This window comes from Carlito syrichta, unplaced genomic scaffold (genome assembly GCF_000164805.1).
Source record: "Carlito syrichta isolate Samal-C Ts95f unplaced genomic scaffold, Tarsius_syrichta-2.0.1 Scaffold303642, whole genome shotgun sequence".
NCBI classification, from domain to species: domain Eukaryota; kingdom Metazoa; phylum Chordata; class Mammalia; order Primates; family Tarsiidae; genus Carlito; species Carlito syrichta.
The window spans coordinates 273158-299599 of NW_007247738.1; the positions used below are offsets into that span (position 1 = coordinate 273158).

Below are 26442 nucleotides of genomic sequence, written 5' to 3' on the forward strand. Positions count from 1 at the left end.
GAATTGCTCAGATTGCTTCCCTACTAAGTTCACTCAGACGTGGACATTTAGTCCTGGCGGGATCCTTTAGGAAAGGCAAGCTGAAGACCAGCTGAAGACCAGAGAGGTGAAGCCACTCCTCCCAGATGCTGTCGTGATTGGAGAAATAAAGTCATAGCCAGCACATAGTTTCTCAGACTCTCTTGCCATTCTAATACCCATTCCCCCTTTGATTTTCTGGTTACTAAAGCGTCTTGCGATGCTTTCACAAAAAGAGTCCCAAACTTACAACGTCAGAGCATCCCGGGCATTCCAGGACTGCAGTTGCTAAACCGGCAAAGCTTTCATCCCAGCACAAAGAGCTCTCAGCTTCACTCTCACTCGCCTTCCTGAGGGCCATTAATATAAATTTTCCTTAATTCTCAACATATTTTCAAGTTAATAGACAGATAACTTGAGATAGACAATTAAAAGAGTAACTGATGGAACAAGGGAACCTGTGACCTGTCATAAAAGAGATTTTAGGGAATTGAATTATCTCAGAATTCAGGTAGCAAATTATTTTAAATGAGCCACAGCTTGCTTAACCTTAGGCCCTTGGCAGTAGGTGTCATTCCTTGGAGAGAGACCTTCTTAAAGGATTAAAACAAACAAAAACTCAAGTAACTTTTGTTTTAACTTTACCTAAAAGAAAAAGTCCCCTACCCCCAAGTTAACAAAGGTTTTCCTAAGAAAGCAGAATGAATAGAGTCCCAAGGCCAAAATAATAATAATAATAATTGTCTTCAATGCAACTAAATAAGCTAAATTCAGTGACAGCTAAATCCCTCGTGTAACTGACTTAAAACTAACCAGCATGGTTAGCTCATGATGAGTTCAAAAGACAAGAATGATTTCTTTACTACTGAATTTTGAGGAGTGATTGCCCGGCCTCTCATGTTTGTTATGAGGTTCTCATGCTCTGTATCCCTCCCATGTGGAAGCCATTTATTCTCAAGGAACTCATAAAGGACATTTCTCCAGGATTCAGTATGAACACAGCTAATGAAAAGACCATTGTTTTGGTGACTCCTCCACTGGTTACTCTTATTGCAGAAACAACCCTTATTTTGTGAAAGTAGATGCAGGCGTCATGAAAGAAGTCATAGGATGATAAAAACATATGAAGGTCATACAGGCTGGGTTCAACAGAGGCCCAAGCTCAATTTCCCAGTCCTTTCCAAATATTCTAGGGTTTGGCAATGTGTGGCACAAAATATTGTTGCATACACTTACTTGTTGGGTTCTTATCCCAAAAGTGTTTCTATCCTAGAAAGGGTTTCATCAAATGTATCCAAATGTAGTTTGATTAAATTAAATGAAAATAACTGTCCAATGATAAGCTAAACACAAGAAAAGGTTTTGGTGAGTAGTAATTCTGGCTTAACAGCTGTGGGCATCTTGTTCAGTTTAATTATTCCCGTTTCTGTTTTTCCTGTGTGCCTCTTTTTTTTTTTTGAGTTGGAGTCTCACTCTGTTGCCCAGACTGGAGTGCAGTGGCCACTTCTGGCCACTGCAGCCTCGACCTGCTGGGCTCCAGCAATCCTTCTGCCTCAGCCTTCCAAGTAGCTGGAACTACAGGCACGCGCTACCACACCCAGCTAATTTTTGATTTATTGTAGAGACGAGGTCTCGCCAAGTTGCCCAGGTGGGTCTTGAACCCGCAGGCTCAGGCAATCCACCCACCTCAGCCTCCCAAAGGCGCAGGATTACAGGCTGAGCCACCAAGCCCGACTTCCTGTGTGCTTCTATTATGTGTGTGTGCAGGGGAGGTGGTTAGGTGGTGGGACGGGTTAGCAGAGCAAGGGTACATTTTTACATTTCTCTGTAAGGTGGACTGAAACCTCAGTAAACCAAATTTCAGCTGTAACAAAGCCCAGCCTGTTCCTTTTGAAGCCCATAAATATAATTTCCTTATTAGTATTGTTTACTGATTTTCATAGTTTTGTTTCTTGATTCTACAAATACAAGGCAATTGTTTGCACAACCAAGTATAAACAGATATACCTAACATCTTGAAATTTTTAATTTTTTTGGACAAGTTTTGTTTATGCCATATGTGGGTAAACTGTCAAATACAGAAATAATATGGGGATTATGTCACATATAAGGCACTGTGAATTCAAGGCTTAATTTCTTTTTTACTGCAAATTGATAAACATAGAAGGATGAAGAGTTATATCTTTTTTAAAATGTTTATTTTTGATTCAGGGGTACAGGTGCATATTTGTTAGTGGTGGGGATGGGGTCACAGGTAGCCCATTTCCCAGATAGTGAACATTGTGTCCTGTAGGTAGTTGCTGAACTCTAACTCTCGAAGAGTTATATCTTTGCATTGAATTCCCTATTCAATAGATATTTCTTCCACCTGCATTGCCCTACCTTGCTTTCACCCCATAGTTTGTCCACTTCTTTCAAGATCTACCTTCTCCAAGAGGCCTGCTTTGGTCAATTCCAACCACCCTGTCTCCTGGGTTGGCTATCTTACTTTTTTCCCCTAAACTATACACATTGTACCAGACTAAATCACATCTTTGTGTATGTTCTTATTTTTTCTGATCCAAACTGGAAGTTCTATGCAGGGGCCTCTTCTTCCACTTTGATAAAACAGCAACCACTTAATGGCATGAGTTTCAAAAAAGCTAATTCAATAAGTAAATATATACTTAAAAAATTTTTTTTAAATTTATTTTTGAATAGCAACAGTGTCTCACCATGTTCCCTAGGCTGGTCTTGACCTCCTGGCCTCAAATGATCCTCTTTCCTCAACCTCCCACAGTGCTAGGATTACAGGCATGAGCCCACTTACCTGGCTCAATAAATAAACATATGAATTGATGAAAAATCCTTTGAAGGACCTTAGAGGATCTAGAGGCAATCCAAAATCTGGTTTGTTTGGGTTACACTGCCCCCTGACATTTTGAATTGGCCACCAGCAGCAATAATAAAAAATCAACACAGTCACCACCCACATGAGTGTACATATTTATATCAGTTTCTCCTATCTTCTTTTAGACTTGAGAAATGAAAAATGGAGTAAATTCTGGAAACCTTTGTTAATATCTTAAAATAGAATTTAATGATAATTATTGCACCTTTATCAAACTGAAGGAATCCCCCCAAATGATTAGAAAGATGTTTAATTAATATAGGTGAAAGTTTTAAGTATAACGATTCAACTTCTATTACAATATGAGTATCACTGGGGATGAGATGAATAAATTAATGGGTATTTGTAAGTCATGTTTAAGACTAAACAATAAAAATGGAATTGAATTGATTGTCTTTCGAAGATGAACCTCCCAGGAAGAAAGGGTTAAAATCACTTCCTTTTGTCTTTCAACTCACTGAGTATCCTCTGGTGTCAAGAAAGAGATAATTTATATAAGATATGAAAATAAACATTTTCAAAGGAACCACCATCTGATTTATAAATCAACTACAAGGTTTTAAGATCAATACCAATGCAACTTCCCATCTAATCTTCTGTTATTAAACCAGATAATCACAAATTAATTCAGCTGATGTTTTAATAACTTTTATAGCAAGGATATATGCAATTACATATTACAGAAGAAAGTATCATAATATTTTACAGGTATCTCTCCTCCATGTAGTAAATATATATATGTATATATATATATATTTTTCCAAAACGCCAAGTGCAGTACAAGTACTAGGTATTCAGCTAGTGTTTGTGGACTGAATTAGTTTGTATTTTGCTTTGAATGCTTTTATTTACTCATTTGGCCTAGCTAGCCATCCCCTGAGCTATTATCCCAATTTTATTTTTCAGATGAGGAAAATTGAAATTTGTACAAGGTTACAAAAGTAATATATAGTGAATCTTAGACTGAAATCTACCTATTTTTCTTCATCAAAGTATTGCAGAGAGCGATTGGTCAATTCCAATAATGAATAAATACTTTGTTAATCATCTCACTGCTTTCTGATTTTACAGTACTACAGGAAAATAGAGCTTAATCATAGTTGCTAACGTCAAAAGTAAAACATATAAATTTTACATCTCCCACTCTCAACTGATAAGAATTGAACTTATAGTAATCCCAATTTTGCTTCAATTATTCTCTAAATAACCCTTTATGTAAAGCGGCCACTGCACTCCAGTCTGGGTGACAGAGTGAGAATCCAACTAAAAAAAAAAAAAGTTCTTGATAAATGTTTGGATGAAATACCAAAATACAGACATAAAAGTAAAGATGCAAAACTGTAGGATCAGTTTAAATATTACTTCATAATTTGAATTGCTAGTGATCTAATTATTGATATAGTAATATGTTTGGAAGCCAAAATCATTATATAGACACTTTGCAGCAAATACATGTCAGAACATGATTATACTTAAACAGTATTCTATACATCTCAGGAATTTGAGATAGTGGTAAATATTTTAGGTTTCAACTTGCTATCTGGTTATTAAATAAAGATTTTTATGGAAGTCAAAATATGGTACATTTTTAAGTCAAAGTATTATATAAGGAGAGATGAAGATGATCTTTACAAAGTTAAAGCATGTGATTTTTCTATTTTAATTCTAACTATGTGACATTGGGAAGGTCATTTAATTTCTCTAAGTCTCAGTTTGGGGATATATACAACCACAATAACCTATATCTTTCTTTTCCTACCCTCTAAGGTTGTGGACAGAATCAAATTAGACAATGCAAGTTAAAATACTTTGCAACTTGCCCGTTAATATCACATTGTTTGCTTTATGACATTACATTATTAATGCAATAATTGCTTATTCACATATTGAAATATCCTCAAAGAAATTGAATATTTGGATGTCACTACAACTGATGAGGACTGAATGCTTGTTCTTGAAAGCTGTATTCTGGTTTATAGACCAAAAAAATTTTTTTTTAAAAAAGCAAGCTACCAAAAATGTAAATATAGGAATTAGCCCTATAGTATTAGTCCAGTAGTATTTATTTTTCTGTTCCGGTAAAGGCTTTAGAGTAATATCGGTGTGTGGTTTTCTTATGTAACTATGTGACATTACTTAGGGCATAATTCCAAAATTCCTGTCCTAAGAGACCCCAGATAATTCCCATAAACTCCAAATTTGCTAACATTCCTCTTGGCATAGTGGTCACAATACAAGGGAAGGCAAGTGACCCCAGAGTTCAGAATCTCCAGGCATTCGGGCTCACAGAAAAATAAGCCCACATGGATCTACTGCATTGTCTGACGGCCTTGTTTGAGGAGGCGTCAATTTAACTTTAAACCCATGAGCTCACTGAGAACAGGGGAGAGGAGGGGATGTCTCCAAATGCAGAAAATTGTTGCCATAGCATTTTCGTTCTTTATTCCTGCATACCCCTCCTCCCCCAAAGTCGCAGCAATTTGTGCTCTACCGTTTTCTTTCAGCAACTAGATGTCTTTACAGAAGACAGGACTTCAGTGATATAATATCTATACCACAAAATAATTGTACCTGATAGGGAGATTTAATAAGTCTGAGGGTGCTGTTAAGTTTTCTCAAGACAGACTCATCTTTGCGGATGCAACTGCAGAACAGGAAACAGACTCAGGGAGAATTTTAGCACCCCCAAATCTCATTGGCCCTCTGCACAAAGCCAAGCCACAACCACTCCCGCCACACAACCGGATTCATTTCAGCACTCGCATCCGTGGACAGCTCCCCTTGCCGAGCGGTCCGTGCCTCTGCAGTGAGCTGACTTGCGCTGCCAGCAGCGGTCGGCGCCGCGCCCGCCGGGAGTCCCAGCCAGCGCTCGCAGAACGCGCACTCACTCCCTCCTCCCTCACCGTCCTCCACCCCTCGCTCACTCCGGCCCACTCCAGCGGCGACTTTGAGGGATTCCCTCTCGGGCAGCCTCTGCAGCAGCACATCTGGCCTAGTTAGCGGCATTGCGAGCATGGCTCTCCGGGGAAGAGCGGTCCCCAGCGTCGACAGACTTCGAGTTCTCCTGATGCTGTTCCGTGAGTGGCGTTGGGGCGGCTGGGAGGGCGGGAGGCACTCTTTGCAGAAAATAGAGTCGGCAAAGTGAAGCCGGTCGTTTAAGATAAAATATGGCACATATGCTTTAAGGGTTTTTTTTTTTTTTTCCTTTTTTGGGGGGTGGGGGAGGGCCTTCCCCTCCTGAGGCAGGGAATTCCCCCTGAAAGCCACGCACCTGTGTGGCATATCCCAGACAGAGCCAGTTCGTGGGGTCAGAGTATTGACAAGAAAGATTTGTCATAAAACCCCAAGATATGGGTCATGGGAGGGCCAACCATATTGCAAATAAGTAAGGATTTTAATTTTTCAAATTTCATTTTCATCATAAGTTAACAGCAAAAAATAACCGATTTTGTTAGCACCGAGTTAGAGAAATGGGCCGCAGAGCGCACAGCTGCTGGCAGGGAAGTTTATCACCCTCAAAGCCCGCAGACCACGGCCTCCTCACCCTCGCGACCGAGACGCGTGGGCTCGCTGAGGCAGGAATTTATGGGATTGTTTTGTTTGTTCCGCAGATACAATGGCTCGAATCATGGCAGAACAAGAAGTGGAAAATCTCTCGGGCCTTTCCAACAACCCTGAAAAAGATATATTTGTGGTGCGGGAAAATGGGACGACGTGTCTCATGGCAGAGTTTGCAGCCAAATTTATTGTACCTTATGATGTGTGGGCCAGCAATTACGTAGATGTAAGGAATCTCTTCCCCCCAGCTTGCTCCTAGGGCTCCAGGGCGAAGGGGCCCCTCCCTCGAGGCCCTGCGAAGACCTGGGTCGCGCGCCTTCTTCCCCACGCCCCTGCAGGCTGCTCCCGAATGCTGCATGGGGGTTCCGGCTTGCACCGCCTTCTGCTCGCCCTGCCTGCTTTGACTGTAAATCCCCTCTCTCTGCTTCCCCACCGGCCGGGTCCGCACGTAGAGCATCTAACCGCATGTTCTCGGACCTGGGACGCGCGCGAAGGAGCGTCCAAGCGTGCCGCCCAGAGTTTGGACGCGCCGCCTTGACAGCCCCCCGGGGCCGGGCGCGCTGAGGGGACGCGGGGCGTCTGTGTTCCCAGCTGATCACAGAGCAGGCCGATATCGCGTTGACCCGGGGAGCCGAGGTGAAGGGCCGCTGTGGCCAAAACGAATCGGAGCTGCAGGTGTTGTGGGTGGATCGCGCGTACGAGCTCAAAATGATCTTTGTCAAGGTAACTCCGAGTGGAGCGGGCAGAGGAGCCGCGGGCTCGGGCGGGCGTGGGAAGCGGCGGCTCCTGGGTTTAAGGACCCGAAGCTGCGGGGATGGCTGACGCGAGACTCCCTACTCGGCAGGAAAGCCACAACACGTCCAAGGGACCCGAGGCGACTTGGAGGCTGAGCAAGGTTCAGTTTGTCTACGATTCGTCCGAGAAGACCCACTTTAAAGACGCTGTCAGTGGTGAGTAGAGGCCGCAGGGCTGGGGAGGGAGTCTGGGAACACCAGAACACGGCGAAGCGAGCTGGGAGGGAGAACGAATCCCTCGGGGCTTTGGAAACGGATCTCGGCTTTGCGCTCCCAGGCCGAACCCGCCCCTGGCTTGCTCTCCAGGCGAGCAAGAAGGCCGGAGCGCACGCGAGTCCTCTCGTCTCAGGCCTTGTAGATCCGCAAGGAACCACGGGCGTGAGGACCAGCCGGCCACAAATGGTCTCCTCCTACATGAGACGTCCCTTGAGAACCTGTTTTCGCCTGGCTGCTTCGGAAGCCGCTTCTTATGATCGGGCCTTTGAAGCAGCGTAGAGAAGGACAAAGCTGCATTTTAATATTCTTCTGCACCCTGGTTTTCCTTCTCAAGAGTGGAAACTGCAAGGGGGCAGTGCGACTTTCCTTTTGGTATGAATTTGATGGCCTTCGGTGTCTTTTTGCGCATGGCAGCCTGGTTCGCACAAGATATTCTGCCACCCGCTGCAGCCATGTATTCTGCCCAGGTGTGTTTGTCCAGCATTTTCGGCCCATCCCTCCAACAACTCACGCAGGCTCTCTGAAAATACCCAGGCAAGAGAAACATCCCCCCAAAACACTGTGCCTGCCTGCATGCACCATCAAAGACCACACTTAGATTTTTTTTTTCTTTATGAATTGTCTATTTCACTAAGAGCGAGACCTTCTGTCACCGAGCTACCTGAGCTGGGAAAGGATTGTCATTTAACACAAGAAAGCATACAAGTGTCATCTTGCCCTTTTCATCCCTTTTTCTCATCACAGTAAAAGAAGCATTTTTTGCTCTTCATCAAAATTCATATGCAATATGTCCCCCAATTAAATTAAACCAAGAAAGAAAAAGGAGAAAGAAAGAAGAAGGAGAAAGGAAAGGCCAAACTTAGGCCAAAAAAGTAGAAAAACAGGGCAGTCTCCAAAGGGCACACAGCATTCAACCAGAGTACTAGCAATTGACTGTGCCCTATGGAGGAAGATGTTTATTCTTTGCCAGGTCAGTTTGAAATGTAAAATCAAGTCACTGTTCTTTCTCTGCCTTTTGAATCTCCATTTTTTAGGTTTTTATCTAGTAAAAGGAGTTGGGTTTTTAGGTCTCACTCTTCTCTTCTGTAAAAGAAATTCCAGATTAATATTGAAAGAGCCCTGGCTCATGAGAAAACAGGTGTGTTTGTCCTTCTTCACTGCTGGGTACCATTTGCAGAACCTCAGCCCTGGCAAGGAACACAGAGGACAACAGGCATGGGGATTCTGGAGCTGAGAGGCAAGAGCCAGTTATCTGGCACATTGAGTTAAGGGCAGCGAGGGTTCCACCAGTGAGAGGAGCCTCACTATTGCTTTGGGCCTTCACTGCAGCTGGGAAGCACACAGCCAACTCGCACCGCCTCTCTGCTTTGGTCACCCCTGCTGGGAAGTCTTACGAATGTCAAGCTCAGCAAACCATCTCACTGGCCTCTAGCGATCCGCAGAAGACTGTCACCATGATCCTGTCTGCTGTCCACATCCAACCGTTTGACATTATCTCAGATTTCGTCTTCAGTGAAGGTAAGTTGGTGGGGGGAAGGGAGGGAAAAAGAAAGGAATGATTGATTTCAGGATGGATGGAAGAGGAACCTGCAAAGATCCCAGGATGTGACCCCCTGGATTTGCTCTAGGTTGAAATGACACTACCTCCCTTGTAACAATTTTCAAGGACTAAAAGCAATAAGTAGAATATGTGAACTTTCCTTGATAGCTCCTTCTTTCTTCCTCCCTACTTACCTTCTTCCTTCACTTATGCCTTTCTTCTCTCTCTTTCTTCTTTCTTTTCTTTTCCTTGCTCTCTTCTTTCCTGCATGTGTTCATCTATCCCCTCCTCCTTGTCTTTCTTCCTTTGTCAAAAGATGAACACTGATATGGAGAAAAGTAAGAAAGTCACCTTGGAAAAGGCTGTAATTTTGGTGTAAACTTTCCTAGGGGAAAGCAGCTAAAAAAAAAAAAATCTTCAAGTGGTTAGTTGTCCAGAAAGCCATGGATGGAGAAGCACTGTTGTTTTTCTGGGCCTTAGTTTCTTCATGTTCTTTCAGACATTTCCAGCTGTAGGTTCTACAGCTGTGAGTCCAAGTTTTTGTGAAGCCAGAATGTGATGGGTATGTGTGTGAGCACAGGGCACAGAGATTCACCAAGTCTTGCCTCCAACCAGCACTCACCTGTGGGGAAGAATGTCTCCAAAGCTCCAGGGTGGGAAGGGACCCTGAAGGCTCATTGTTTACCCCCAGCTGCTTCTGCTGAGTATGGAAGAAGGTTTTCTCTCAGCCTGTGCTGGCCCCTGAGAGGGGATCACGCTGTGGCAGGTGCGGGTTCCCCACATTCTCTTGGTTTTCTGCATCCCTACAGAGGCCAGGTATGAAAGGAGTACAAATCTCTGCAATTTACATTGGGCAAGTGTGGGATAAATGAATTCAGTTCATTTATTGTCTGTCTCTCTCTTGCTCAGAAAGGTATTAAAGACACTTTGATATTCTGATTACTCCTCATGGTTAAAAAAATGGGGAAGGTCTCCCATCCAAGTACTAACCAGGCCCGACCCTGCTTAGCTTCCGAGATCAGACGAGATCGGGTACATTCAGGGTGGTATGGCCGTAGATGTAAGTACAGATTTATCTTCCTAATTATGTTTACTTCAGCAAATGCTCAATTTTGTTTGCATTCCTTGAGAATGTATTTATTTGAAGATCAAAACAATCTGGATGTATGTCTAACTATTAGGCAGAAGCCAATCTGTGATTTTGAAATGTCCTTGAATAATCCATACATAAAAAGGAGACAGTAATACAAATACAAATAAATGAGAGTTGGCAGTATACTATAGTGATAATTTTGTGTTTTCAGAAAAAAAGGAAACTCCTGTTTTTTTTTTTTCTTTTTATTATAATGACCAGCTTTTGGTATTCATTGTTACCAAGATCTATTTTTAGAATAAAATTTGTTCTCCATTTAAGAGTTAAAAAAAAAAAATGGGGAAGGGCTGGGTGTGGTGGCTCAGGCCTATAATCCCAGCACTTTGGGAAACCAAGTTGAGAGGATTGCCTGAGCCCGTGGGTTCGAGACCAGCCCAGGCAACTTGGCAAGACCTCGTCTCTACAATAAATTAAAAAGTAGGCAGGTGTGGTAGCATGAGTCTGTAGTTCTAGCTACTTGGAAGGCTGAGACAGAAGAATCACCTGACCCCAGCAGGTCGAGGCTGCAGGAGCGTACCACTGCACTCCAGTCTGGGTGAAAGAGTGAGACTCCAACTCAAAAAAAAGGTGGGGGGAGGGGAGGTGGGAAGATTCTGATTGCTTTGTGTGTGCCTTCCTTTGGTTTGGGAACCTCCGGGTGAATACAACTATTCAAATATTCAGGATATTAGGGAATCTCCACTGTGTCACACATGATCATTTCCCACGGTATCTAGCTTTAGTAAAATGTAGCTTCCACTCAACCTATACTAATTAGAATACCCTCCCACCCCCAGCTAGTGGTTATTTGGAAAGGCATTTGAAGATTCCTAAGTTAAACTGTCCTTGAAAAAATAGCTTGGTTCTTACTCATCTTTTTATTGTTATTAAGCCTAATAGATACTAATTGACACATTGCAGTTGTCTGAATTTTGGCTGAAATGATCTTCTAAAAGCTGTAGATTCAATTAGTAGAGGCTCCCAAATGCTTGTATGCCATACACTTCAGCATGGAATATGTTTAGTAAACCACTGTCACACTTACCTGTTCTTGTGGAAGAGTGGGCTATTCCATTTTAATATATTCTCTACAAAACTGAAACAAAACTCTAAGTGTCAAGACCTTAATAGTTTTAAAAAATATGTTTATAAAGTGCAGCAGTCAGTATCTTTCTTAAACTGAAACTGTTAAATGTAATTAAATATAATTTGGCTTATTGTAATTATTGATGACCAGGAATTTGTTATAAAAATATTGGACTGTGTAGTCTCGGTCCCCAGGATCCCTAATATAAATGCTTTTGAGTTATGTGAGTACTTGTAATGGCTTTTTTTAATTTTTAAATTTTATTTTTTAAATGTGGAGTACAATTCATGGTTAGGTATACAAGTGGTCATCATACAGGTAAAGTTTGGGCCTCCCTTTGGTCCCCACTTTGCCTGGTTTGAGAACAAGTACCCTTATAGATGTTGTATCTCCCCTGTAATGACTTTTTGGTTTTTGTTGATCCCCTTTGATTGGGCACTTCTTTACTTTTTATTACCACTGGTGGTATAATTGTTGCTTTTGCTACCTTCTTACCGCAACTTTGTCCTGACCCACTCTGGAGTATTTCTAAGTTGTCACTTATAGTCGTCTATGGTCTGAGAAATCAAACCTCATAGATGTTTAGAACTATGTAAAAGTAAGAATAAGTAAGTGCTGAATACGGACCAGAGTTCATGTCCTAAAAATCAGTAAAATTCGTTGCATGGAGTTAATGACATCTTTTGTTTAAAAACCAGTTTTTATCTACTTGAAGATCCTAGATAAGAAAAAATGTGCGGGTAGACTTAGCTTTACCCTACACAACTTCCTAAATGCAAATAGAGCAAGCACAGCAAATTTCCCTTGTCTCACCCCAGGCTTTTCTGGCTAATAATTAGGATGTTCTCTCCTGTCTGCTGCCTGGGGCTTCAGCATTGACATTCCTGGGAGGAGGAGAGCCTCATTCATAATCATTCCTGGATTTGGATCAATGTGCCTTTGTGTGGCAGGGGTTCTTTTGTTCCTGGCTCCTCCTGTCGGTGTCTCTCAGCACCTGCCCCTCACTGTGTTTTTGTAAGAGATCATTATATTTAATTTGGTGAGAAAGATTCCTTTTGGGGTGCCTTTTCAGGATCCAGCGATTTCTGGCTATGATGGAATGGGAGATGCATCCCTGAAAGGGAACCAACCAGTCTGAGTACCTTAATGGCTTAAGTTAAAGGAAAAAAAAATTTTTTTTGAGATGGGGTCTCACTCTGTCACTCAGTATAGAGTGCAGTGGCACAAAAATGGTTCACTGCAGCCTCGACTTCCTGGGCTAGAAGCGATCCGCCCACCTCAGCCTCCCAAGTAGCTGTAACTATAGGCAAGCGCCACCATGCCTAATTTAAAAAAACTGTTTGTAGAGATGAAGTCTCACTATGTTTCCCAGACTGGTCTTGAACTCCTGGGCTCAAGCAATTTTCTTGTTTCAAAGTGCTTTCAAAGTGCTGGATTACAGGCGTGAGCCACTGTGCCCAGCCAAAGGAAGTTTACATACAATGTTAGAAGAAAAAAAAACCATAATATAACAGGGAGGCTGCCTCTGTTTCCCTTTATTAAAGATTTGTGTCCTGAAAGACACCCCAAAAGATTCCTTAGAATAGAAGCACAGGGAACTTTTAGCATGTAGGTGTGAATGGAGCATGCTTGCTTGGGTAGAGGGATGGTATCTGGTCATATATTTGAACACTCCCTGCAGGGGTATGTGTGTGCATTCAGTGGTGTGTGTGTGTGTGTGTGTGTGTGTGTGTCTGGACAGTGGCTGTGGTTCAGCACAACCTAAGAGCTTTCTGTGAAGAATCTATTCCCTGTGTAAGGTGGTCATACCTGGCAGTCTTCACACCTGTCTACTGAATAGACCCTCTGAAAAAAGTCAAGAAAGGGTCAGTGAAATCAGGCAGTGGGCACTCACAGGGGCTGAGAGCAGCCCAAATGGGGGTTGCCATCTTTATCACACAAGTCCATTGGTGCATTGTGCTTGGCTACTATACCGATCCCCAAATGAAAGTCTCTTAGCCCAGCACATTTCCAATTGCAATGTGCACAACAGTGGGGATATTGTTAACATAGAGAGTCTGGTTCAGTAGGTCTGGAGTGGAGCCCAAGATGTCCCATTGCTAGCAAGGTCCCGGGTGATGCTGCTAGTTTATGGAATGCTACAGGGGGTTTGATGGCTTAGAGGCAGCAATGCACAATAAGCTTTACTGAATGGTGCTTGAACAGGGTTGCATGAGAAAGGAGATCTCTCACACATGAGACTGTCCAGAGAAAGGTTTAGGACACTGGGACCACCATCCAGAAAAGGAGGAAGGTAACTCCTCAGGGGGGAGAGGCTTTGGAGAGGAGGATTAGGAGTCCAGATGAGGTCTGCTCAGCCACACTGCATGGAGTCTGCAGGTCAGAGAGTTTCTCTAGCGGCGGCGGTGACTTAATGCCTTATAACCATGGGGCCCTTGTTCACCAGTGGGTTACAGCTGCTGTGTGAGATCTCAAGGCCCATGCCAAGCAGACAGGCTCTAAATGATTACAAATTTGCTTGTTTGGGCTATTTAAAAATACTTGGATGTGTAACAATTTGAGTTTGGTGCCAGCAGGCTTCTGAGCTAAAGGTCTCAGTCAGTAGTGGAAAAACAAATAACCTAGAGGCCAATACACAGAGGCTACCTTTGGCTCATTTATCTACCCAATACACTTTGTAGAGCGACCATTACCCTATGGTTCTAGGCAACTGACATTTCTTATTTGGGTTGATTGCCTAGTTCTTTCACAGTCAATTCATAGTGTGTTCCTTTGACCCTGGCTGTGATGGGATGGAAGCTGTATCCCTGGGAGGGACCAAACCATCCTGAGTATTTTAACGGCTTGAGTTAAAGGACACTTTTATGTATGATGTTGGGGGGGAAAAGTCATAATAGAATAGAAAGACTGCCTCTGATTCCTTTTAGTAAAGATTCAGGCTTAACAGTCATTTAAAAGATACCACACGGCCGGGCTCGGTGGTTCAGCCTGTAATCCCAGTGCTTTGGGTGGCCAAGGTGAGTGGATTGCCTGAGCCTGTGGGTTCGAGACCCATCCGAGCAACTTGGCGAGATCTCATCTCTACAATAAATCAAAAAATTAGCCGGGCATGGTAGCACACGCCTGTAGTCCCAGCTACTTGGAAGGCTGAGGTGGAAGGATCGCCGGAGCCCAGCAGATCAAGGCTGCGATGGCCGGGAGCGGCCACTGCACTCCAGTCTGGGTGACGGAGTGAGACTCCAATTCAAAAAAAAAAAAAAGATACCACACACAGGTTCCTTTTTAATTCTCTGGAGGGGGAAGGGAACCAAACAGATCTGTGAAAAGATGCTGAGATGATCAGTTATGATGGAGCGATTGGGGCGTGGGGTATCGTACCCTCTGCCCTTAGCTTCTCAGAGCCTCAGTTGCTCCTACTGAACAATCATAATCAACATGTGGGTATAAGGCATCCTTTTCAGTGTGTTGTGTATCCTGAATTCAGAAGCATTTTTTTTGATGTGCAATTTTATTTTATTCTTTTTAATTTTTAATTTTAAATATGTGGGATACAATTCAGGGTTAGGGACACAAATGTTCATTATGCAGGTACCCTTGTTATTCCTGGCCCTAACAGCAGAATTAGGAGATGCCACCTGACCTGTATTTTACCCAGATCTGTGGTAAATTGGGTTTTAGTGGAAAGGAATACACCCTCCCTTCTTCCTTCTATCTGCTCCCAGCAGAGCATCCTGTGGCAAGCTGTCATGTCACAAACGCACGAAGGACATGCTGATCGAGAGCACTGTGTATACTTGTGACTTACCTGGCACTTCCCAGTCAAGAAACATGCCACCTGGATAGGTGCCCCTGTGTAAGCCAACGGAGAAAGATAATCCTATTGTTAACACTGCTGGGACCTGTGTTGAGGGCATGAACATGGAGCCCCAGCACAGGGCTATGCAGTTAGTCAATCTAAGAATTCTATGTTCCAGGTACTGTCCTCTGGAGAGAATGCAGGACAGCCTCAGAATTACCCCAGCTGAGGTTGGGGAAACTGTGGTATACACCCACCAACTGTCTTTTGCAACTGATGACTGTTTGGAGGTCTTCAGCTCAAGGGGACTTCTGACCTGCCTTATAGAAAAAACTTGTTGGTGGAATGTGTGAGAATAGTGAATGCCAAAAGAATAATGGACAGTGTCCACCTCTGCTATACCTAGATACCGGGATATGTGGCCGTTCCCTGCCCTGGTGGAATTTCCAGTTTGGTGGAATAGGGTATATATAATGTATGCCATGTTCTTGGCAGATGGTGGCATCATTAATTGCTCTTATTATTTTTTCACCTGCAATGCATATAGTTTTGTTTTATTTTTTGAGATGGAGTCTCACTATATTGCCCAGGCTGGCCTGGAACTCCTAGGCTCAAGTGATCCCTCCCATGTCAGCCTCCTGAGTAGCTGGAACTACAGCCCCACGTACCACGATGCCCACCTAATACTCACAACTTGATGAGAGTGTCTGCTCATCTCCAGTCAAATTCCACTCATCTTAAGAACTTATCAGTTTACAAAATGCATTTTTTCAAGGTCACAGGAGTCCAGAGTCAGCCCAGGGAAAATATGGAAAGAGAGTTAAATTCTCCCTCTATCCAGTCCTGTCAAGCAGTAGAGGGAAACACAGCAAGGAAAAGGCTTGCCCTCCTTCTCAAACAGGAGCAGTCCATGGTGTTAGCAGAGCTTGACCAGGCAGACAGCTTGCCTCTTGACCCATGGCCCATCCCAGCGCCATTAATTTGGGGTACAGTGGAGAGCTCTTGTAATTTGTCTCAGGGAGTCAATACAACTTTAAAATGCTGTGATCATCAAATGAAACAAAATAAAATATGTCTCTAGCAATCAGTACCTAAGCTAAATCATGATTTTAGTGGGTACACCTTGGTTTCTGACTGTGGGGACTTGAGTTGGCAACTGGCAGCTGGCAACAGATTACATTTTTGTTGTTTGTCCTGTCTCCATCTGACTCTTTCCAGTGATGTGGCTGGTTGCTGCCTTTCCCAGCCACAGACCACTTCTGCTGGCCCCCACTGTGTGTACCCCAGAGTCCTCAGTCCAGCCAGAGCAGAAGCATGAGGAACCCTAAATTCTGTGGCGGTGACAGGGAATCAGAGGTTCTAGAGGATCCGAAGACTGTTTCAGTCTGGGCTAAGCCAACAAATGTACCCCCTGGCAGAGATCTAGTGCCTTCCTGGTTTTGTAATCTGTAGGTTGTATAATCAGTTTATTGTACAATATTTTAACCCTGGGGTACATACGGTTTATGGATAGAATCCAGGGGGGAAAATTCACATCTCTATTCTCACTAACCTCTGGTTAATATTTAGCATTTCCTTTGATTATAAATGAAAGTAACATACTGCAGTAGCACTAGCAGTACCTGTGACTGTCACCAATAGAAATCATCTCACATTAGTTTGTGCAGATCTTGCCAAATGACATTTATGCTTCTCATTCCTTTGCAATCATTGCCAACATACATGTGTTCTCTTAAAGAAGTACATATATTGTTGTATCCGAAATTAGTTAAAAATATTTTGATAGCTGAATTTCAATTTCCTTTGTAATCTGTATTTTATTTTTAGGCAGCCATAAATGTTATTCTTAGAAGGGGTTCACAGTTATACTTGCACAAAAAAGATTACCACATTTGCATTAATGAGTCATGAGGAGCATTGTTTTAAATGAAAGAGATTAAAATAGACCATAAATGATTAGATTAGCAAAGTAAGGATAACCATTGTTGGTAAACTTCTGTTTTCATTCTGTCTGTATGCATATCTTCTAAACTGTAATGTAAAATACTGGTTTTCCTGTGGGTCATAGGCAGAGACTGAAAACACTGTCTTAAGCCTGAAAGGGAAATGTTTGTCCTGCTTTTATGGGTTCATAATTCCTCATTTAACCCAAATTGAATTTAAAAAACAAAAACCTTGAGACTAGAGGTTTTTCAGAATTCAGAAGTCTTTACCCTTTAGAAAGATGAGTGACTCATGCATGTATTCTGTAAGACTGCAGAAGAGTCAGGGAAGCGCCCTGCAATGAGTCCTGAGCATATCTGTTTCCCACAGTAAAACATGTCAGGTTTCACCCAATTAGAATGAATGAGAACTACAAGCAGCCTCACATTGGATTAAGCCAGCTTTTGCTGGCAAATGAGTTATGCAAAGTCCTTTTGGTTCCCAGTACTTTGTACATTTTGGAGCATTGGGTACAAGATAGTGGACTCAGGAGTTCTCTTTAATTTGACCGCTTATTGGGGGAGAGTAAGTGTAGGGTTTCAGTATATCCATGATAATTTTTGATACCTCCTTAGGTTTATATCCTCTTTATATTCTCCTTTGTTATGGTGTATTTGGTTCAAGATTTTCTTCAGGTAATAACAATAACAAAAGTGAGAAATAATCTTGATAACATTTCAACTATATTTCTTTTTTTGTGTGTCAGAATACATCATCTTTTTCCATCTTTCTTAAAGGATGGGGTATGAGATATTATTCCTTCCACTTGAGTTATTATCCATTTAGGGAAATACTTTTGATATGTAAACTCCAAAGACTTCCATACTTAAAAGAAGTGTATACAAGACTTGAATATGTAAAACTTTTGTCTTTCTGGTGAACAATGACAGAAAAACTCCTCTGTGCCAGGTGCTGTGCTTGGCCTTCTGTCATATGATATTTGATGCTTAGGTAGCTTAAAAGATTGCTCAGTTTACTTAGCTGGAAAGTAGAGGACCTGGGATTTGAACTCACTTTTATCTGTCTCACTAATAGTGTTTCATTACCCCTGCTCCCTCTTGATGTGGTAGAGGGATCTATGGAGATTGCTAAACATTCATCTGTATCTCCATTTCTATAGCTGTATCTATCTATCTATCTGTTTATTTATTGGTATGGTATACAAAAGAGAAAATATGACTACATGAATTGGTCAAAGTAGCTTGGTGGACCATCTCCAGATTATTTTCAGCCTGACTCCACTCTCCCTTCTTCATGAAGTTTTCCTTGACTATTCAGCCAACTCCCTGTTCTGAGCACTTACAGTTGCGGCCATCTGGTCTTGTTCTCCAGTGGTTTAGCTATATAAGCTCTTGTTCCCTGACACAGCTCTGTTTCCCACTGTGTCTCCCATACTGCCTAGGAGAGTAGATGCTAACCCTGGTTAGCTATTTGGGCCCCCTGGCTGGTTGTTTGCCTGAGTAACTAGATGCCAAACAGGAAGAAATGAGTTAAAGCTATGGTCCAACAGGCTGGTCTAACCATGAAACTGCTCTGCAAGAGGAAGATTCAGAAAGGGAAGAGGCAGAGGGAAAGGAAAAGCCAGAAGGCAACATTGCAAAGATGCCAGGAGCCTATTTGGAGTCATGCATAGATGAGAGTCTGAAGGTCCTGATGTTTTTGTTATTTTTCGTAGGTTTTTTTTTTTTTTTTTAAATTTAGCACACTCAGCCTTTTTACAAAATAATTTGAAATTAAAGTACTTTTATTTTTTATTTAAAAAATTTTATTCAATGTATTTTCTTAAGTAGGAAATAATAGTATGAGGTTGTTTCTAGTACCCTAAAACAAGCAAACTCCACAAGCTATGTTACTATTATACAGGGAACAGAGTACTTTGGTGGGGAAAGCAAAATAACCTTTGTTGTCAACAAAATTCTTATCCCACATGACCCCATTCCTACTCATTGTTCTCTTCAAAGAGGCAATATGGTACCATGTTGGAGAAAAAGACCAACACTTGGGTGTTATGGATTTCTAGGTCTGCCACTGTCCCTGGTACCGTGTGTCATCTCAGTAGGTCTTGTCCCTGGGGAAATGGATGTATTGGACCAGGTCGATCCTTGCAGTGCTGGGCTTACTAGAATTGAATCAAGTAATGCAGAAAGAAGTATTGCCTACTAGTTATTTTGCAAACTTTTGGTTGTAAGAAGAAGAAAGTGTCAGTTTAGTGCTAATAGGTTCTTAACACTTCTCTACCATTTGCCAAACTTTTTTTAAAAATCTATTTTTAGAAAAATGTCTTGTTTTCTGCTGGAATATAAAACTTTATATGTATACATGTACATATAACATTTTATATAAATGTTTTCAGTTAGAAAACTTTTATGTGTATATATAAATTGTATTCTGGTATAGTTGACAAACAATAAACTGGACACATTTAAATGCACAATTTGATAAATATTGGCTTGTGGATATGCCTGTGAAACCATAACCACGATCAAGAAAATTCACATATTCATCACCCCTGAAAGTTTCCTCATACACTTTTGTATTAATTATTCAGCTACTGAATTTTCAGCTACTGAATTTTCATCTACTGAATTTTCAGCTACTGAATGTACCTCTGTGACCAGTATGCCAGTATACAGATCAAGAAACTGAACAGACAACCCTCCTTTCTCACTTCACCTTGGGATTCTGTAATCTTCTAACGCTGGTAGCTTGGGTCTAAACTCTGTTCCTACTATATGTTCAGTTAAGCTGTTTTTGAGTGCAGATCAGATTGCATTTTTCCCTGGGTCAATTACTTAGCATCTTTGTGCCTCAGTGACCTTATATACATGATAGATATAATTATATTATTGACCATATGGGCTTGTTATGGGGATTAAGTGAGAGAATCTTTGTGCTTAGAGCTGAATGTTAATTTGGAAGTAAGGAATGTTGAGTGGACAGCTTTTTAAAAGCTGTATATTTGCATGAAAGTTTCCACTTATTATTATTGGAGAAAAAAGACTCCTGGGGCTTAGGGCTTACCCTGTCCTTTCCACTGATCTCAGGCAAGGTGAGAGAAGGAACTGTGTTAACAGGGAATCTGGAGGAGCCTGGCATACAGTAGGTACTCCATAAATGTTTACAGAGTCATCTTGACTTAAAATATTGGTCTTATATGAAGAGACATCTAAAGTCTATTTTCTTTAGTTTTGCCTCATAAATTTGGTGAAAAGGCCACCAGTTACCTACCCACCAAGAGCAGATAAGCCTGTTCTGGTTTCTAGGAATACAATTCCGGTTAGCTCTACAAACTATTTGGCCACTGAAAGATCTCCCAACAATTTATTTTGGTTCTGTGTAAAAATGGAGACACAGGACTATTAAAATATCTTGCATTTTAGGAGGGTAAAAATGAACCCATTCTGAGGTGTTGCTGACAGGTTGTTTATTTTTGATCTTGGGCCTCTACATGGGAATATTCATTTGTGAAAATTCATTAGGCTCTATGATTTTTAAAAAATATAGTATAATTTACATACATTACATACACCTCCATGTTTATTGCAGCACTATTATTCACAATAGCAAAGACATGGAATCAACCTAAGTGTCCATCATCAAATGAATGGATAAAGAAGATGTGTTATGTTCACACAACAGAATGCTCTTCAGCCATTAAATGAATGAAATCCTGTTATTTGTAGCAACATGGATGGAAATGGAGGTCATTATGTTAAAGTGAATTAAACCGGAAACAGAAAAACAAACATCACATGGACTCACTCGTATGTGGGAGCCAAAAATATTGAACACATGGAGATAAAGAGTAGAATAATATTTACCAGAGACTGAGAAAAATGTGACTGTGGGGATGAATAAAGAGAGGTTGGTTCACAGATACAAATATACAGTGAGAAGAAATAACTCTAATGTTCACTAGAGAGAAGGGTGACTATTGTCAACCACATATTGTGTATTTGAAAATAGCTAGAAAGTGAAAACTTGCTGTGTTCTCAAAACATACAAATGATTAAATATGACTGAGCTCGGTGGCTCAGCCTGTAATCCCAGCACTTTGGGAGACTGGATTGTATGAGCCCGTGAGTTCAAGATTAGCCCAGGCTACTTGGCAAAATCTTGTCTCTACCATAAATCAAAAATTAGCTGGGCATGGTAGAGCATGCCTGTAGTTCCAGCTACTTGAAAGACTGAGGCAGAAGGATTGTAGGAGCCCAATAAGTCGATGCTGGGGTGGCCATGAGTGTGCCACTGCATTCCAGCCTGGGTGACAGAGTTGAGATTCCAACTCAAAAAAAGAAAAAAAGAAATGATTATATACTTTTGGTGATGGATACCATAAATACCCTGACTTGATCATTACATATTCTATGCATGTAACAAAATATCACGTGTTCCCCATAAATATATACATACTATTATATAACAATTAAAAATTTTAAATGTACAAATCTAAAGTATATAGCTCAATGCTTTTTTTTGTTTTCCTATACTTCTGTTAACATCACCTAGATCAAGATCTACATTTCAACCACACTCAAAAGTCTCCCTGTATTCCTTTCTCCAGATGTAAGCGTGGCCTGATTTCTGTCACCATAGAGTTAGTTTTACCACATAGTTCATATGAATGGAATCATACAATATGTACTACTTTTGTGTTTGGCAATTTTTACTCAACATATTTGTTGTGTGTAGCCATAGTTTATTCGTTGTTATTACTGACTACTATTTCCTTATATGAATTTATGTATGCATTCCACTTTGATGGACATAGTGGATATTTCCAGTTTTAGGCTATTATAAATAAAGCTTTTATGAACATTCATGTTAAAGTCTTTTTTTGTTCATATGTTTTCATTTTCCTTGGCCAAATACCTAGGAATGGAATGGTGGGTATTTTTTCCTTATTAGAAATTATCAAACAGAGTAGTTTTACTATTTTCTACCATGTGTTAAGAGTTCCAGTTTTTCCATATCGTTGCCAACACCTGGTATTTTCAGTTCTTTTGAAAAATATATATTTTATGCAATTCTTTCTGTGTACGTAATACTTAAATAAAAACTTCAAAAAAATCAACAATAAAGTAATGGTGGTTGTATCTAGTGTTCAAACTCTGAAAATTTAAATAAGTTATCTGGATGTTTTGTTGACATCTGACAGAAATCTGATCAAGATTGTCCTGTTTAATTGGTACACTTTAATTTTACATTTTGTAGAAATATTAAGAGGTTAACCCTGGGGATGGTTAGGGAATATTATTTCTGAAAAGCTGTCTTCCAAAGGTTCCTTGAGAAATCTTTTCACCTCCATTTCCTTTTTAGTTCAGCTAGAATTCATGATTTGAAATGCTTTGACTGGAGCTCACTGCTTTTCTTTTTCCCATTTCAGAGCATAAATGCCCAGTGGATGAGAGGGAACAACTGGAAGAAACCTTGCCCCTGGTCCTGGGGCTCATCTTGGGCCTCATCATTGTGGTAACCCTCGCAATTTACCACATCCACCACAAAATGACTGCCAACCAGGTGCAGATCCCTCGGGACCGATCTGAGTATAAGCACATGGGCTAGGGGCCATCAGGGAGCCAGGCCCCATGCTCGCTCCCCTAACTGGATCAGGTAGAAAAAAAAAGCACTTTTCACCTCGTACACAGGATACACAACATAGCTACAATCAAACAGACCTTGGTATTCGAGGCTTGCTTGGCCTGCGTCCACGCTTAAACCCAGGCATGGGTGGGGAGGGGGAATTCTTTTGGATCCATGGGGTGAATGGCAATTGTTCTCTCCATGCTGGAGAGTGGGAAGGGAGGGGCTCAGTCAGCTTTCATGCTCATGGTGACTTGGCTTTGACTCTCCAAGAAGCCCCAAAGTTTAGGAATTGAAAACACACTTCTTTTGGGAGAAACTCCCTTTATGTTCAGAGGAATAGGGGGTGCTTTGCTCCCTTGGACACAGCTGGCTTGCCCTATACAGTTGTCAATGCACACAAAACACAACCTCATGCTCCCTGCAGCAAGACCCTGAAAGTGATCCATGCTTCTGGCTGGTGTTCTGCATGTCTAGTGATTGTCTTGGGAATGTTTTATTGCTATTTGCACCCAGTGACTTTGCAGCACAAGAACCTGTTTAATGTAACTATGCAGAGTTGTTTGGACTTCATAATGTGCCAGGTCCAAGTCAAGGGACCTGAAGAATCAATCTGTGTACGTTTGTTTTTAAAAATGAATTAAAACACACTACTCTCTGACTTTTGGCTGCTTTCTTGAAACAAGAACAAAACCAAAATGGTTTCTTTGGCATTCAGAGAAAACAAGGGGAAAGGATGAAGATGAATTTTCCGGTTTTTTTTGCAAGAAACTAAGCAAAGGAGGGGCAGGGAAGCAAGGAGGAGGAAGTTAACTTTACCAGGTGAAAAAACTTGGATTTATTTTGTCAAACATAATAGTTTCACTAATGGTAACTCTTGACTGGTTGGTTTAATATTGCTTCTGATGTTTCCTGGACTTGAGTTTGGATTAAAAAGCTGAACTGGACATAGTAGCCTAGGTTGCATTTTATTTGAAGTAAAATGTAATTTATTGAAACTTTCTAGAGAAATATACATAATTTTAATTCTGTTCACTTTCTAAATAGTCATTCCCCTCCCCTCTCCGGGCTCTGAATGGGATTAGGGAAAACTCTTCCTCTGGGACTTCCCACTAACCCCCATACGATCTTCACCATACGAGATAGCTCAGGACTTCATCTTCCTAAGTCTTAAACTGCTCACAGTAGGGCATCCTCAGAAGTTTGTTAGCCTAGCAATTTAGTTGCTCTTCTATTACCATGTATTTGCTGCTCCCTCAACCTCAGTCTTTTCTATATGATCTCTTTTTAGTGTCTGCCTGGTACCAGTGAGGGAAAATCCCCAATTCCTCCTAAAAGCTGCACATTTATTAGGGAAAAGAAGGTAACTTTGATGCTGGTGGACCTACCTAATGATAATCAACCCCATTCTTTTATTCAGTGGTGACTTTCTCACCCCAATGGTCCAAATTTAACCCCATTCTTTTATTCAGCTGTGACCTTCTCACCCAAATGCTCCAAACTTAACAAGCCCCCTCCTTTTAGCATCTCAAATATTTTGCACAACCTTCATATCCTTTACTTAAAATTATCTGAGGATTTGGGGAGAAGTGGGCATTTAGATGTATCTAGGACTTAATAATGAGTTACCATTCCTTTCTGTAACCTTTCTGGAAAAAAATTGAGATGTTTCTGAGTCATACTTCTGAAAAATTCCTTTGTGTATATGTGTGTGTGTGGTTTTTTTCTTTTTAGCTTGCTTTTGTAAAACATAGGGCTTATTATTAGTTTTGGAGTTGGAGTTGTCATTCATTCATGTGACACATGCTGTTTATTGTTTTGAGTACCTGCTGAGTGCAGGTTCAATGTTGAGTGTACAGTAGTAAACTTGACCTTAGCATCTATAAGGAACGACTGACAAAAAAACAAACAACATACGTAAACATGTCATTCTAAAAGAAGTAGGCATTTAGATGTATCTAGAACTTCATAGTTAGTTATCATTATTTTCTGTAACCTTTCTGGAAAAAAAATTCCAGTGTGCCCTAGTTCTTTTCAAAGTGTTGACTCATGGCCACATCCCTGTGTCTAAGCTGACTACTTAAATCTTCCTGGAATCCAAATTTTAGCAATTTTTCTACCTACAATATGTAGTATATATAAAAGCCATTGTTACTATTACTATGATTATTATTTTCATGGCATCTTTATCTAGCCATCCAAATTTAGACCTCAAACTCAGCCTGGTTGCCTCTGAATACAGCTTTATTTCTCTCAACCCTGTCTTCATCTCCATTAGCAACTAAATAAGACAGAGGAAAAGAGAAAAGCTCTGTGACACAGTGCAGGGACAAGTCTCTGGATGTGTCAGTGACAAGCCCTGTCCCAACTCAAGATGTCCAGAGGGACTAACTCAACCCTAGACCTCAGCTCTTGACTCTTTCCTTGCCCGTAATCATTGCCATTTTTCCACACTTCACAGCTGCTCCTGGATCGGGAAATGGCTCATTCATCTGTGTTGCTTCTCAAGCTTCAGAGATAGAGAAGAAAACAGAAAAACCACAGATGCTCAATTACCTCTTTAACTGTCATTTCTCTTTTTTACTGGAATTTTAAACACTAACACCTCCAGGCACAGAAGGATGTTGGGTCTGGTTGCTGAGTCTGCTTGCCTAGATTAACCGGATGCAGATTTCTCTTGAGGGAGAGTGACTTTGATGTAAATTCTGAGCATGGTTCTTTGTGGAATTCCCACATTCCCAAGAAATAGTTTACAGTGAAAGTGCCTTAGAAGGCAGGGGATCCTCACTTAACAAACATAACAACCCTTTTTGCCAATTGTACAATGTTTCCATTAGCAAAGACTTGGCAAAGTTGTATGGATATGGGAAACACCAGAGAAATATGAATGGAGAAAAAAGAGAAAATATAGTAGGAATGACTGATGTGCACAGGTGTGCTCTACCAGGGAGGTAGTTCAACTGGCATTGTGCCCAGACACTTCCCTAGAACAAACTCTGTGTAACTGGTGGCAGACAGACACAGCTTTAAATCAGTGTGTCTCGAAATGCAGTTCAGAGGCATACTACTTCAGATTCATCCCCAGGGAACTGTTGAGAAAGGTCAGTTCTGAGCATCATTCCAGGATGACTGCTTGAGAATCTCTGTGGTGAGACCCTAGAATCTGTAGCTTTGCTACACTCCCAGGTCAGGTTGATCCAGAAATATGAAGACTTTTGGTTAAAAAGTCTTTACTATTGGTGTACATGCAACATTATCAGAATTATTGGGCATCTCTGTATTCATTTTCTCATTTGAAAATGAAGCTCACACCCCTCATTCTTGCAGTTATCTAAGGATTCATGAAAGTACATGGAAGTCCCTAACACAATGCCTGGTGCAACACAGATGCTCCTTAAAAGGTAATATTAATGACATTTTGCTAGCACAATTCTTAACATGTGTGTTCCAATTTTACCTGCCAAACAAGTGTTCATGAAAGATACAAAGGGACTAATGCAGGAGTTTTTAACCTGGCATTCACAGTTTTCTGTGTCAGTTTATTTCAAATTCAGAGTATGTTTCTAGGCAGGGATCCCCCTTACCCTCACCCCAGCCCATCAAATCACTGAGGAGGTTGTCAATTTGGGGGTGAGGGAACCTGTCAGAGTTCATGAACTTGGTCAGGAAAAAATTACATCTTTAATTTTTATAACTTCAGATGAAAGGTAAGTTTTCCTTCAATGATGAATATATGCACCAAACCACTTTAGGACAAGCAAGGCCTGTAATCTGTCATCAGTAGAAATGGCCATATTACTCTTGGCTATATCTCAAAAAATAATTTATACTCATTACTTTGAAAT

At 41.2% G+C, this 26442-nt stretch overlaps 1 protein-coding gene across 2 annotated transcripts; it reads left to right on the forward strand.

Moving 5' to 3' along the window:
* The first annotated feature begins 5417 nt into the window (after window positions 1-5417).
* LAMP5 (lysosomal associated membrane protein family member 5) lies at window positions 5418-23258 on the forward strand. 2 transcript variants are annotated; one of them, XM_008058843.2, is made up of 6 exons: window positions 5657-5985; window positions 6520-6692; window positions 7058-7189; window positions 7311-7416; window positions 8806-8994; window positions 22401-23258. In XM_008058843.2, exons 1-6 carry the CDS (start codon window positions 5922-5924, stop codon window positions 22577-22579), a joined length of 843 nt encoding a protein of 280 aa, XP_008057034.1. In that variant the 5' UTR covers window positions 5657-5921; the 3' UTR covers window positions 22580-23258. The 2 variants fall into 2 exon arrangements, with proteins under 2 accessions (XP_021568440.1, XP_008057034.1); XM_021712765.1 differs by lacking the exon at window positions 7058-7189 and having other exon boundaries at window positions 5418-5985.
* The last annotated feature ends 3184 nt before the right edge of the window (window positions 23259-26442 follow it).

What these genes read in the sequence shown, in the direction of transcription:
- LAMP5 (XM_008058843.2), top strand. Translation starts at nt 5,922, where the DNA reads ATGGCTCTCCGGGGAAGAGCGGTCCCCAGCGTCGACAGACTTCGAGTT. An exon ending in GGGCCAGCAATTACGTAGAT is followed by an intron (nt 6,693 to 7,057) that starts GTAAGGAATCTC and finishes CTGTGTTCCCAG; the next exon opens with CTGATCACAGAGCAGGCCGA. An exon ending in TCAAAATGATCTTTGTCAAG is followed by an intron (nt 7,190 to 7,310) that starts GTAACTCCGAGT and finishes CCTACTCGGCAG; the next exon opens with GAAAGCCACAACACGTCCAA.